The 14956-nt window shown below is 38.8% G+C and overlaps 1 protein-coding gene across 5 annotated transcripts; it reads right to left on the bottom strand.

The window, feature by feature from the left end:
* Nucleotides 1-2462: 2462 nt before the first annotated feature.
* LOC118215359 (membrane-spanning 4-domains subfamily A member 4A-like) lies at nt 2463-13280 on the bottom strand. Of its 5 annotated transcripts, XM_035396089.1 has the most exons (11): nt 12743-13280; nt 11444-11668; nt 11246-11342; nt 10621-10784; nt 10302-10412; nt 9855-9911; nt 5624-5779; nt 5017-5130; nt 4325-4399; nt 3555-3807; nt 2463-3098 (listed from the first exon to the last, which is right to left on the bottom strand). In XM_035396089.1, exons 4-10 carry the CDS (start codon nt 10765-10767, stop codon nt 3589-3591), a joined length of 879 nt encoding a protein of 292 aa, XP_035251980.1. In that variant the 5' UTR covers nt 10768-10784; nt 11246-11342; nt 11444-11668; nt 12743-13280; the 3' UTR covers nt 2463-3098; nt 3555-3588. The 5 variants fall into 5 exon arrangements, with proteins under 5 accessions (XP_035251980.1, XP_035251972.1, XP_035251955.1 ...); XM_035396081.1 differs by lacking the exon at nt 11246-11342 and having other exon boundaries at nt 12743-13279; XM_035396064.1 differs by lacking the exons at nt 11246-11342; nt 11444-11668 and having other exon boundaries at nt 12743-13272.
* Between the last annotated feature and the right edge of the window lie 1676 nt (nt 13281-14956).

The following is a 14956-nucleotide window of genomic DNA, read 5'->3' as shown; positions in this document are numbered from 1 at the left end:
GATGAGTGTTTGGGTGTGGCATTGAAGTCTTTCCACCAACATTACAAGCAATAAACATAGCAGCAAGAACAGATTACAGACAAATACTCAAAGCCACTGCAAAGGAAATGTAAATTGTATCATTTTTTAATAAAGTTATGAAATTTTTCAAGGTACAGCACTCAGCTAAACCTACCTAATATTTATTTTTGTAGGTAGGTGCTATGAGCTTAAATATACACTCATATAAAATATCATGAATAGGTTCATAAAAACTACAAGCCAGTGAGCATTCAATGAAGTTGCACACATACTGACACATTCAAGATGTAAACTGTTCCATCCTTTACTAAACATAGCTTGCAAGAGATAAATATTACAAAGTTATTTCCTCCAAAATTATTTTTTCAGTCAATGCATAATTAATATTAATCAACTGGAAGTATTCAAACAGCATTTATCTGTTTATTTATTTATTATTCTAAATACCAAGGATGTGCAAATAGTCTGGGTTAAAGATGAAATTAAATCAAATCAAAACTGCTTCATTTATTTTGCTTTAAAATTAAATTAACTTCAATATTTGACTGATTTCCATTGTTCCCATTCAGTGAAACTCCCAATTCACTGGGCTTTAATAAAAGGCAGAGGAAAAGAAACAAAAAAACAGCAGAATACTTTCCAGCTAAGAACTGGGTCAGGAGATTACTCACCCCCCGGAAGTACCGGAAGACTCCTAACTGAGAAATGATAATGGCAAAGTTCTAGCCAATACTGGCAACATTTGACATTGAGAGAGCAGTGACAACATATTGCATTTGTCACGAGCATTCGTTTCAAGCATAAGTAACTTTCATTTTTATGGGTGGACACATAACCAAATAAATGCCTGATTTGTACATATAACTTTTAAAGAGTTTCCATTTAATTGATGCCAATGCTGATTGCAAACATACGTATGAATGAATTCAATTCACACAGCTTTTTCGTGGTAGGAGTGCTTTCTACCCCACTTTGATTGCTAGTTCCATTTTAACTTTCGTTTGATGGGCCAGATTTGCTTGTGACACATAAACCAATCTATTCATTGACAATTTCAAAGACAGAGAGACCTCATTGACTCCCCCAGATCATTAAAAAACATATGAAAAGTTCAGTCAGCGTACATAAGCATTTTGGGAACTATGTATTACCTAAAAAGTATAAATGCTTTTACTTCTTTTTATTGAGAGTATTTCCCCACTCCAGTAATTTGCTCCACTCCAAGTCCTAAACTGAGCAGTTTGCATGGATTAATCAGAAAACAATCCGAAATGAAAAACTGTGTACATTGACACTATTATTGACACGTCAAAAAAGGGAACACCCAATAAATAACTTGCACATTTGAGCTGGAAACGGCTCAAACAACTCCTCATCAGGATATTGACCGGACCGCCACTAAATACTAGAAAATAAATATGGTAACCCTCCCCCCCCCATTTATTAATTAAATAGTAATTATAAATATATATTATGCACTGGTTATGTCACTTTTACACCGCTAATGCCAGCTACACTATGATTCTTTTTTACAAGACAAAATGTAGAAAAACAGTTTTTTGACACGTTGCAACTAATATTATAAAAGCTATAAAAGCTACCATTTGCCTGGAGGCGTTGTGTAGTCCAAATAAACGAATACCACAGAATGTAAAAATTATAACATTTAGGAATACAAAAAAGGCGACAAATTTGGAATTCAGACTGCCGTTGGGAAGAAAATGTTTTCTAAAGTAGATACTTTCAGAGATAATATGCGCACCATGAAAGCTGCAGTCATACCTTTCGCCCTCATCAATAAAATCAAACCTTTTAATTATGCTCATTTGAGTCTTCTTCGTGATTATAATACAAAATCAACTTCTCAAAATAATACACACAATAGTTTCCACAAACCAAACGTCAAACTGAAAACAATGTGCAAGGAGTAAGCTTACCTTTCACAAACGAGCCTAGAAATGTTTCAGGTGTAAGCTTCTCACTGCTAAAATGAGCACAGAAACCACACAGTAAACGTTGTGGACGTAGCCATAGACCCTCCTCTTCCAGCAAAACTTAGTTTCAGACCACCATGATTTCCTGTCTATTGTCAGTCACATGGTATGTTGTGGGAGACCACAAAGTGTGCATGCTGATCAAGACTGTGCCCCTCTTAGACAAATCAGGTCACTCTGTCCAGAAAACAATGCGAGTGAATAGCCTAATTAGAGAGTAATTTCACTCACACACACACACAAACACACACACATTCACTACCCAATTCATGAAGCACTGTCAACCCCACAACCACCACTAAGCAATAGTATCTTGATTCCGAATTAAAATACAAAGCCTGCATAATCCTTGCCTGTTAAATAAGAGGCAAATGGCAAGGCAAAATATGAACAACCCCATGTGAGTTTCAGTCAGCAAGTGAACTATCAAATATGAGATGTAGCCACTTAAGACGTTGATATTCTTTATTTGAGCAGATGGAGATGATGAACTCCAGGTTGGAGAAAACCAACAACAGGGAAACAGAACAGATCAGCAGCAGTCAATCACTCACTCCTACATTTACATTCTGCAGACTTGGACTTTTGCATAATAAACACTTAAGACTTGTTAAAATATTTTCAGTATGATTGTCAGTAGCTAAATCTTTATTTCATTTATGGAGCCCATGTGATCAAGAATGCGTTCAATTACAAGTTAGAAGGGTTCTCTCCTAATGACATCAGCTGAGTCATAGTCATATAACACATTAACATTACATTACATTAGAGGCATTTAGCAGACGCTCTTATCCAGAGCGACTTACACAAGTTTTTACATAGCATTTTTTTTACATTGTATCCATTTATACAGCTGGATATATACTGAAGCAATGCAGGTTAAGTACCTTGCTCAAGGGTACAACGGCAGTGTCCTTACCCGGGAATTGAACCTGCGACCTTTCGGTTACAAGCACAGGCATATGAATTGTCACTGCCAGAGCAGGAATATCTCATTTCAACAACAAAGTCCAGGGAGAACAGGATTATCGCAAGGCCAGCAGTTATGCTGCTGATGATATTCATTCCAAGTGCTCCTCTCACCTGCAAAAAAGGCCAGGATGTCATATAATGCACATATATCATTTTAAACAGACGGGTGACAAATTAAAGGAAAAACCACAATAAAGTGTCTAAGTAAGGTGTTGGGCCACCATGAGCCGCCAGAGCAGCTTTAATGCGCCTTAGCATAGATTCTACGTTTAGCATAGCGAAGTCTCTGGAACTCCACTGGAGGGACAGAACACCATTCTTCCAATAGAAATTCCCTCATTTAGTGTTTTGATGATAGTGGTGGAGAGTGCTGTCTAACACATCGGTCCAAAATCTCCCATAGGTGTTTAATTAGTCTTGTGTTCCTGTAATATGCCACGATGCATTTCCCCTATATAACAAAACAGTTATAATTTAGAAATACAAACACTGAAATTTATTCAGTTGTGTCCTATTTCAAGAAAATCGTTTTTCAATTTGTGATTTCATAATCACTACTTCATGTACCTGCTCCAAGTGTTCCTGCCCAAGTCCTGGTTTCCTAGTGTTTTTGTATTTTCTGGATTTTCTTTGTTTCTGCGTTCTGTAGTTTTCCTTCGTTGTTGAAGGTCGCCCTGCGAGGCTCTTTGTTCCCTTTTGTTCCCTTTTGTTTCCCCCTTGTTAGTAAAGTCTTGTTCTCCTTCCATTTTGGACTTCTGCAATTTTTTTGGCTCTGCTCTTGGGTCCGAACCCCTTCGCACAACCTGACAGAAATTGTCATCTTTAGAAAGAAAAAAGAGAAGGAAAGAAAAAGGTTAATAAAGAAAAATCACTTTACACTAATGCCAGCAGGAAGTGTTTCTGCACGACAGCAGTTTGAGTTCAACAGTGGAGAGGACATACCTGACTGTTACAGTACATTGTACATTCAGTCTGTATTTTGTATTTAGTCTTGAGTCTGCATATGTTTTTTTATGTAGCATGACTGTTAACTTGGGTTCCCATCCAACAAGGGACCAGAAAATGAAATCAACCATCTTGCTGCCAACCTTTAACTTTGCTGTAACTTTAGCATAATTTTATACTGAAACACCATCTCTGTATTTTTCAAGCATCACCATTATATGCACATCTAGATATTATGTGAAATGCTTGGGGAAAACATCCAGAGGAAGAGCAGTAGAATAGTCTTAAACCAAGGATAAAACAAGATAAAAACTGAAAAGGCCAATCACCCAAGCACAAGGGTGAGATCCATTATCTGTAGTATACAGGTAATGAGATAACAGAGTTATTACCTCATAAGTATTTGGTGCTGTGCTGAGATTTTCTGATGCAACTTGATTGCTTGTGGGTGCCATATATAAAACTTGCTATAATAATAAAAAAAAACATGAAAAACTTTCATCAACAAATTTTCATCATATATAGAGTACTTAAGCAGCTGCAAAAGAAGTGTGATGCTCTCTATTTAGATAAAGCTCACAGTAGCAATGTCATACACTTCAGAATTAAGCTACAGGTAGTTGATGCATGGACATCACAATCCAGGAGTATGTGCTCCCAACCACTGTTGCCCTTTATTGATAATATCTTTCTCAGAGTTTGATGTGACATCACTTTAGACACGCTTACTCATGAAACACCTGCAAGTAGAGCTGTCATCATCACTGTAGCTCCTGCCAAACATACCCCAACAAACACCCCTCTTTCATAATCACTGAAGTCCTGTCTACTGGCCTGCCGAGCATTTTTGTACATGATCCTGAAACTGCTGGGATGTTAACTGTTTTATTAACTCAAGGCATACGTGGAAATAATATGGAGACACCTGCTTTCAATATATGTTGTGATTGCCATTTATCCATGTTTTTAGCCACTAACTGTATTTTCATTCTTGCAGTTGTAATGGTTATCTGGACCCATCATTCAACAGACCGATGCAGCACTCTGCTAAACAAGGCAGCCCAGATTGTAATGTAGATCTCACCTCTGTGGAGCAGTCACACACTGCTCTGCAGGCGAATGCTGACACACAGATGGAGATGATGAACTCCAGGATGGAGAAAACCAGCAGCACTCCTGTCATCCACTGTGACGCGGTCTGTGAAAAAAAAAATCGAGAACAGATCAGTGGCAGACAATCATTCATTCCTACATTTAGCTATTAGCATTTTGCATAATAAACACTTAAGATGTGTTAAAATATTTTCAGTAAGACTGTCAGGACCTACATCTTTATTTGTTTCACTGGGGACGACATAGCTCAGGAGGTAAGAGCGTTTGTCTGGCAGTCGGAGGGTTACCGGTTCGATCCCCCGCCCTGGGCGTGTCTGAGTGTCACTGTTGGTGTGAGAGTGTGTGTGTGTGTGTGTGTGAATGAGAGGCATCAATTGCAAAGCGCTTTGGATAAAAGCGCTATATAAATGTAGTCCATTTACTTACAGAGCCCATGTGGTCACCAGTGAGTTTAGCTACAAGTCATAAAGATTCCCTCCTAGTCTGAGTCATAATGATATATTACATTAGCTTGTTGGAAGTCCAGACTATTTAGATACGCATACTTGGATCATGCTTAAAAAAAGTGACTATTTTACCGTATGATGAACCCTTCGACAATTGTAGTAGGGATATGACTTCTCACTATCAGAGCAGTCATAACTCATCATAATACCAAAGTCCAGAGAGAAAATGATTATTGCAATGCCAGCAGTGATGGTGCTGATGATGTTCATCCCAAGTGCTCCTCTCACCTGAAAAAAAAATGTTGGAATTTAATATAATGCTCATTAAGTATATAGTATATATAATGATTGATTTACACACTATATAACAAAAATATCAGGACACCCCTTGGTTTGTCATGGTTTGGGCTAGGCCCCTTAGTTCCAATGAAGGCAAATCTTAATGCTACAGCATAAAATCACATTCTGGGGGGGAAGCACAGATGATTCTGTGCTTCCCCACCAGTTTGGGGAAGGCCCTTTCCTATTTCCGCATGAAAATGCCTCCAAGCACACTGCGATGTCCATATGTAAAAATGGTTGTTGAGAATGGTGTGGAAGAACTTGACTGGCCTGCACAGAGCCCTGACATTAACCCCCTGTGAGCCAGGCCTAAGTGCCCGACCTCACTAATGCTCTTCTGGCTGAATGGAAGCAAATGCCTGCAGCAATGCTTCAACATCTAGTACAAAGATGGGGGGTTATAACTTGAGAGGAAAGTTTAATCTAAAAAAACATTGTGTTCGTGCTACTCTGAAGAGTATGTGTATTTCGAATTGGGGGTGAATTTGCGGAATGGTTTAGATATTGAACTCAAGCAAAGTATAAATATAAACCAGTTCAAGAAGATGTACAAAAAATATTTTTGAAAGGTACAGGGAGGAGGAATGAGGAAGGGGCCTTGTTTCTCTCAGGACTGAGATGCTCGTTGTTGATGATGTTGTTGTTTTTTTTTTTTCTATGTGATTGTTGGGACATGCTGGATGGGCACCTGCACAATGATTATGTATGTGTAAATTTGATAAACATTAAGGTAATTATTTAAGTTGTATATGATGAACTTGAAGGTAATTATTTATGTGTATATATGATAAACATGTTCACCATTTAAGTTATAGAAAAGGGGTAGGATCTTAAAAGTGTATACTTCTACCTACTACTTTTCAGACATGTAATATTTATTTATTTTGTTTATTGTTTATTTATTATGGAGAATTGGCTTTACATGTTACTGTTCATTTTATTGGTCATTCTTTTTTTGTGTGTTTGTTTTCTTATTTATTATTTGTTACATGTTCAAAATAAAAAGAAGAGTGGAGATTGTTATAACAGCAAAGGGTGGACACCAACTGCATATTAATTCCCATAATTTTGAATTAAATGTTGGATGTTGGCGTCCACATACTCTTGACCATGTAATGTGTGTATACATATATCTCATAAAAAACACGTTTTCAACGTACAAAAATGCCAAGTTACTCACACATACAAGACATAAACCATCTATAACTCATTCATTCAGACTGCCAAAAGTGACTTGAGGAAGAATTGAGGAAATATTGGGTAGCATTGCTTTGGAATACATCGTATTTCATTTCGGTGAGGCAAGATAGCCTATATTGTTTGTAGTACTGTAACTTGGCGTCATTTTGATATCAATACTTTTAATGGCAAGCGTGGGTTTTGGCAGTCTGAATGAATGAGTTATAGACGGTGTATGTCTTGTATGTGTGAGTAACTTGCCATTTTGGTACGTTGAAAACGTGTTTTTTATGAGATATCATTTCTTTTTGCAAAGCGTTTTATTATGAGAGTGAGAAATGCGAAGTGACCCTGTAAGAAACGGTTGTGGATTATGGCTATCCTTGTGTGAATGTGTACAGTCTGATGAGCGTGTACCGTTTAGGAGTTTTGGTGTGCAATATATGTAAAACAGTGGCTGTGACAAAGGGTGCGGTGGCGTAAGTGTAAACGCATCGGAAACGCAGGTGAAATATGGCCAGTGTATGTACTCACGGATTTGACGGCCATCCAACAAGCCTTGATTGACAAAAGAATCAGCAAGCCCTTAGAATTAGAGCTCCTTAGGTCACAACTTGTGTACCCTTCTGTCCCGCTCCGTTGTCTGTTATTTCGTGGAGATGTGCTTTTAGTGTTTGTAAGGTTTATAAGGCATTTTGATGGGCTTATCTGCAGATAGGAATCCTCTTCGCTGTTTTGCTAAGCTAGAACGGAAAACTTGATTGTGGAGAATAGGAGCAGACGCATATGTCCCAGCAGGCTTTGCATATGAGAAAATAACAGCAGTGTGAGATAAATTAGGATTAGGAGAAATTATGAAATTGCATAATTGAAACAATATGTTTTTAGCAGAATGGGCATGTAGGTGAAGGTTGACATGATCACAGACTATAGTGCGAAGTAAATGAAGTGACCATGAGCGAGCTTAGTTTCCTTATCGAACGGTATATATAACAGTCTGTATAAAGTATTAGTTGTTAAAGCGGAGGGTTAAGTAACGTGTGAAGTCTATTGCACTGATGTGCTTTTCTCATGTTCAGTAGTAGTTATAATTATGAGTAAGTCATGATTTTAAATGTAATGTTTTAATGGGGAGTTGTAGAACGTACATATGTTGTAATTGTTTGTATGTGGCTAGATAGAGAACAAGGCGAGGTAACATGAATGTAGAAACGTGGCATTCGCTGATAAGAAGGTTTTGTATGGTAGCCAAGTGAAGAAATTATCTGCCTGAGGGCAAGGCGGGATTCAATCCTTGAACCGGAGGTTTACCAGTCTGTGACTTTGTTAATGCAGCGCCATGACATAGCTATGCAATGCGTGAAATATCATTAGCAAACCGGTCTGTGATTTTAAAGAAGAACACAGGCCAGTAAGCACAGAAGAGCTCCCGTTGAATCCATATGGCATTGCAATATTGTAGCTGGTTAATAACTGAATGTGCAAACGGTACCTCATGATGCAGTGTATACGTTCGGTGAACGGCGGGTAGATATGGTGCAAAAGCAATAACTGAGAAGTAGTTAGACAATTATTAGTGAGGGTAAAAGCAGGTTGAAGAAACATGTTCCTAGCTGGGCTTGAACCTAGGACCCCATGTTCCCAAGACTGTAACCTTGCCCACTAGGCCACAGGCAGACTAGCTGTTTAAACTGGAAATGTTTCAGAGTAAAAAGGTATGGGTATTTTTGATTGGGTTGAGTAGGTGAAGATTTGGTTGGTGTCGGTAAAATGTCCAACGGAGAGACATGTTGTTAGTGGGATAGGCAGCAGGAAAAATAAGCATGAGAAGAAGAAGAAGGAGAGAACACAAAATCCCCTTAGTTTGGGGCTTTATTGTGTGGACATGTGAAGTTGTTTATGAAATCTGTCTGTCTGTCTGAAATGGGGTCAGAATGTACAGAATTTAATGTTTTTAAGGGCTGAGTGTCTGTGGCTGTTGTGGTTATTTCTGTGGGGAACCCTGAAAAGTGCCAAACTCTCGGTGCTGTATAGGTATGGGGCATGCCCCCGCCAAAGCGTAACTTGGCAGGATGGCATACCTGCCATCCAAATAAATACAGAATGTGTACTTCAGAGAACTTCTGCTGGAAAACATTAGGGAAACTGACTACAGTTGAAAAGCTGTCATCATGAGAAACTGATGTAATTGGCCAAATTTGAATGACCATATTCTCTTCAGATTGTAAGATGAAAACACAGGGCCAAGTTACATAAAATAACTAGGAAACATTGGGTAGTATTGCTTTGGATTAGGGTTTGTTTAATTTGTGCAAGGTAAGATAGGCAGTATTGTTTGTTGTAACTTGGCCTCATTTTGATATCAGTACTTTTAATGGCAGGCCTAGATTTGTTTTAATTAATGACTTATAGACAGTGCTTTGTATGCCTGAGTAACCTGCCATTTTTGTACATTGAAAATATGTTTTTGTTGAGATTCTGGTTCACCTTGCACAGCAAGAGGACTAAACAAACAGGGCTCAAATTCCCGTTCATATAAATACACATGAAATGTAATGTCAACATCAAATATGAAAGTTTCTCGTCTGAAACAACACACACCCACACCCATAAGATGTCACAACTGGAAGTTTAGAATTGTTTTCCAGTGAGGTTGGTGTGACTGCTCTTAGGATTGATGTGTTTGAGGACATCTTGTGTATATAACATCACAGCATGTTCCATGACCACTTCCCAAAATAAATATTTACAGTCAGGCGGCTCTGGAAATGATAAATCAGGGCTAATGAAATCTGTCAGTAAATATCTGAATGGTCACATCCAGTCAGTGATCAGAACTCACCCGGCATTTGTTCAGTTTGTCGTTCGCAGCCATAGTCAGAGCTCCTGCGGACATGTACTGAGAGGAGATCAAAAAAAGGGAAATGAACTCACTTGAGTTGTGTCCTCAGTCCTCAAATTCACCCACTGCTTTAGTAAGCATATATGAAAAAGAAATATTCCGCAGAGAAGGACACTACTAACAGCGAAATAATACATTATTTGCATGTTTTAGAATGCATTTTAAGCCAGTAACAGGATAAAACTGGCAATCAATCCAGGCATAAAGTGTAAAATCGCACCTAAATCAAGCTGAGATCGAATTGTCACCTGATCAATGAACACCTGGGACTGAAGCACAATCATCTAATAGAGGATCAGTGTTTTGTCCACATTGTTTATACCTAATAACCCAATTCAGTTCAGCAAAGATTTTTTAAGCAGGACGATTGGTAATGAAAGAACTTACAATAAGCGCTCCCCAGAAAACAATCCCAGAGTAAAAACCAATGCTGTCAGCAATGACGGACATTACGATGCCAAATATTATGATCAGATCTCCAATCATTATTTGCACTGTCTGTAAAAGACAAAAAACAACAAAAATGTTACCAGCTTGTGTCTGCGTTTAGACAATTGCAAGGCACTGAATTTTACAGCAGTGTGTCCTAATGTCAGTGTCTTTCTTATAGAGCTTTTCCACAGACAGTCTGGGTATTGCTGCTGCTTGCAGGTCCCTCTCCAGAGGGAGAGAATGGCTAAATGCAAGAATAGAGCAATGATCTTACCCCCAGTGCCTTTGGATGTCCTTTCAGAAACTTTCCCAACGCAGAGGAAACATGTGAGGTAGTGCAGAAAGCTGGTGCAGTAGGACCACTTTGCTGAGGGTACACCTGGGTGACGACCACAAATCCACTAGCTGCTGAGCTGGCCATTTTACAAGTAGTGCCCTCTGTGGGAAGAGGTGGATAAAGGAAGTGGAGGTATAGTTTTACATTACATGATCATCACCAAGTTTGATTTCACAAGTAATATTTACATTTGGTAATTAAAAATTGTGGTCTGTCCATTTCTCTACACATCACTGTAAATGAGGTTATACCATTTCAAAAATGTACTAAGACAAATCTAATCTTCTACTCTAATCTTCTAATCTATCTACTCTTAGTCTGACGATAAATTATCAAGGGCAGAATTGAATATTTATAATAATAATAATAATAATAATAATAATAATAATAATAATAATACCTCTAATTTATATAGCACTTTTTTGAGTACTCAATGTTAACTCATTTAGTATAGCCACATGTATTCTTGCTTGAAACCAAAACTTTGCTCTGACTTGACTGCAGAGTTGATTTTATAGACTAACAATAATTATCCAAGAAATCTGATGAAATTTTTTTTTACTTTGAAACTGGAGTGGCTACCAGAAGAGGCTTAATCTATAACCATAGCAGTGCTGCAGGAAGTGGTGTTGCTGGGCCAGCAGGGGGCAATCTTCCCTCTGCTTGAATAAACCACAATGCTCCAGTGAAGTGATGGGGACACTATGCTGTAGGAGATGCTGTCTTTTTGATGAGATGAAAAACTGATGTCCTGACTCACCGTGGTCAATAAAGATCCCATGATACTTGTAAATTGCCTAAATTCTCGACTTGCCATCTAATAATTCCCTGATATAATTGGTTAAAAATTGTTATCTCCCTCTCAACCTTGGCTAATGTGTGGTGAGCGTTCTGGCGCACAATGGCTGCCGTGCGTCATGCAGGTGGGTGTTACACATTGGTGGTGGTTGAGTTCCCCCTCATCATTGTAAAGCACTTGGAGTGTCTGAAAAAGCGCAATATAAATGCAATGATTCATTCAATCATAACACTTTCAAGGTAAAAAATCCTGCATAGTGTTCCTTTAACACAGGGGTGTCAAACGGAATCCCAAGGGAGCAGCAATGTCTGCGGGTTTTTGAGTTTTCCTTTCAACCAGACCGCCAATCAAGGCCTTGAGAACCACGGTGTGTAGCCAACCAATGACTTGTGCCGAGAACACCCCAAAAACTAGCAGACACTGCGGCCCTCCAGGACTGGAGTTTTACACCTGTTAACAACATAGGAGATGTATTTAAGAACTATAAGATGAATTACATTTTACCCGCGCTTACCAGCAGGGAAAGCCTACCACTGACTCCAGTGGAAGGGAGTCGAAAGTAGAAATGTATTATGAACAATTCATAGTTTAATATGGCCGTCATTTAAGGGTGATTTAGCCGTGCCATTCGTTAAGTATTTTTCGAGTAAGAAGATAGGCAATTTTACATGTTTACATGCTACTTCAAGGTGTTGTTAGCTATTATGTAAAAGAAATATAATGTATTTCAGAGCGAATTTCTTTGGCAGTCGCTGGCTGGATTAACATTAATTGGAAATGTTTATTACGCTCTGGTGGTTATGCCACTTTCACATAGCTGGCTAAACCAAGGATATTTTTACAAGACAACATTATTCAAAACCGTCTTTTGACACATCTTACACCTCTCCTTATAACAGCTACCATTTCCCTAGGTGTTGTGGTGTCCAAATAAACGAATAACACAAAACGTTATACATCTACACAAATAACACGACAAAATCTTAACAGTTAGGCCAACAAAAAATGAATTGTTCGGAAGCAAGACTGCCGCTGGGGACAAAATGTTATGAAACACTGTCAGGGATAATGCGCATACCAAGTGGCAGTCATGGATTTCGTCTTCGTTAACAAAAGCCAACCTTACAATTACGCCCCATTACTTTAAGTGTTCATCACCGTTATAATGCAGAAACACCTTCTCAAAAATATACGCAATAGTGTAGCCTACATGAACCAAGCCTCAAATTGAAAACGATGTTTAAGGAGTAAGCTTCTTACCGTTCAAATGAGCCCAGAAAATTTTAATGAGCAAGCTTCTTACTGTTAAAATCACCCCAGGAACTACGCAGTAAATATCCAACGTGAACGCAACCATAGACCACCGAACTGTTCATTGCCTGGGACCATAGCCATACCCTCCTCTTCCAGGAAAGCGTAGCTCCAGACAGATCACCCCCATAGTGTAAGATTACTTCCTGTGGGAGACTAAGAAATATACAAACTGTTCGCACACAGCAGAGACATATGCATATCAAAGAAATCGACTCGCTCTGTCCAGAAAAAGACGCACATGAGTAATTAAACAGATATTTCACTTTCGGGGTTTCTAGTATTATTTCATTTTTACGGTGTTTTAGCTATATATGGCCCCAAACAGTTCTGTTTTGTGATAAAGGCTATTTAATCTACTTTATTTTAGATAAATGAATTACGACCTGTCGACATTACAGTGGTAGGTATTGCTACGGCATTCAGAGGTTCATGTCATCGAACGGGAAATTAAAGTAATTCCAAAGCAGCTGGTACAGCGACGGCAATGCCTCCGGGTGCACGCAAAATTTTTGAAGGGACACAATCTCACACAAGCAAAATGCGGGTGGTTTATGTGCATATTACAAATATATCTTTTTCCGTAATTTGTTTCTACTTTGTTCCTAAGAGTGACAGTATTACACTTCCAGCAGTAATAACAGGCCTACATGGTCAAGTGGGGAGGAGGGGGTGGTTGGTGGGGTGGCTGGAGTGATTGTGGACAAAGAGTGACAATAAATCTGTTTCAGTGGGAACGGAACATTCCCACAAACATAAAAACACTTTAAGCAAGAGTCAGTCCAAGGTGCTAGCCTGGCTGATGCACAGACCAACGTGGTACACTGCAAGTCAACACATCAGCAAAGCTATTAGGGTGCCTCTATGGTAGAAAACACACACTTCGTTTTTTGCCACAAGTGTCTTGTGACCTTTTTTGCCCAAATGCCACACCCACACGAGTGTTGATCAGATCAAATTCCGATCTGGTGTGACCTTAGGGAAAAAATGAAACATGATATTTGTACCATAGGGGTGTTACACCGAAATCTGTGACCGCAGAGGCCGCTGTTGCACATTTTCTGCATGGGTGCTGTCGAGAGTTTTGTGAATATATCTTTAAAGTAAAAATATTAAAATACATTTATGTTTTTTAACAGTTTAGTTTTGTGTGTTTTCTGTCACGTATTCTGATGACAGCCATCAGAAATGGTGACCTCTGTGTTGCTGGCTCTCTGCTGATCCCAGACATGAATACCTTTGTGCAAATGAATGTGAGAGGATGACACATCACCTGAAAACATTTTGTTTGGTGTTTGACTCATTTATTGTGAAGGTACAGTGGGGTCACATATTCTGACGACTGCACACGGGTACCCAATGTGCTGGTTCATCAATTAGTGTTTATTTTTATGTTTCCTTACAGTAAAATCTGTAAAACTGTTATTTAAATAGTATATGTGCTAGTCTTGTTTAACAGTGAAAAAACAAGTTAATGTAGGCCTATTTTACAGGAGTTTTAAGATTAGGTAATGCAAATGTCACACTGTGCATGCAGGCACAAATAAACACATTTTTAGAAACAGTTAATAGTTAATTTCATAAAATGTAGTAATAATAAAAATAAAACAGTTGTTTCTAAAACATTTTTTTAACTTAATTATTTACTTTCTACTGACAGATACCATGCCTGGGGTGGTTAGTATGATCCACCGGCACCAACGTTGCCTCTTTCTCCATAGGAAGCAATAACAACCAGCGATTACAGGCACTGGACAGGGAGCGATGGCTTAGGTGTTTAGGAGTAGCTTACGCCGTCTACGTACACACTCTTCTTCATGCCTGTTCTCGACAGCACACATGCAGAAATGTGCAACAGCGGCCTCTGCGGTCACAGATCACGGTGGGTCACAGATTGTTTGGTTGCACAAGAGACCATAACTTTTTATCATCGGAAGGGGCATCCTAATGAGGTACTTGCATGCTTACTTTTTGCCCTAGAAGTGCCCCTCCGGTTCCCCTATGGTTGAGAAAATATGCTTAGCCCCTAAGTTCCTTGCGACCTTAGTGCAAAAATAATGCATGGAAATGTCCTATTAGGATGCCCCTTTGCATGTAAAACTGAAGGTCTCAGGCGCTACTGGGGTGCTCCTATGGTAAAAAAAAATAACATACTTAATTTTT

The sequence above is a fragment of the Anguilla anguilla genome, chromosome 1 (assembly GCF_013347855.1).
Source record: "Anguilla anguilla isolate fAngAng1 chromosome 1, fAngAng1.pri, whole genome shotgun sequence".
Classification (NCBI taxonomy): Eukaryota; Metazoa; Chordata; class Actinopteri; order Anguilliformes; family Anguillidae; genus Anguilla; species Anguilla anguilla.
Note: the sequence above shows the minus strand (reverse complement) of the source record. Positions and strands in the feature narration are given on the sequence as shown.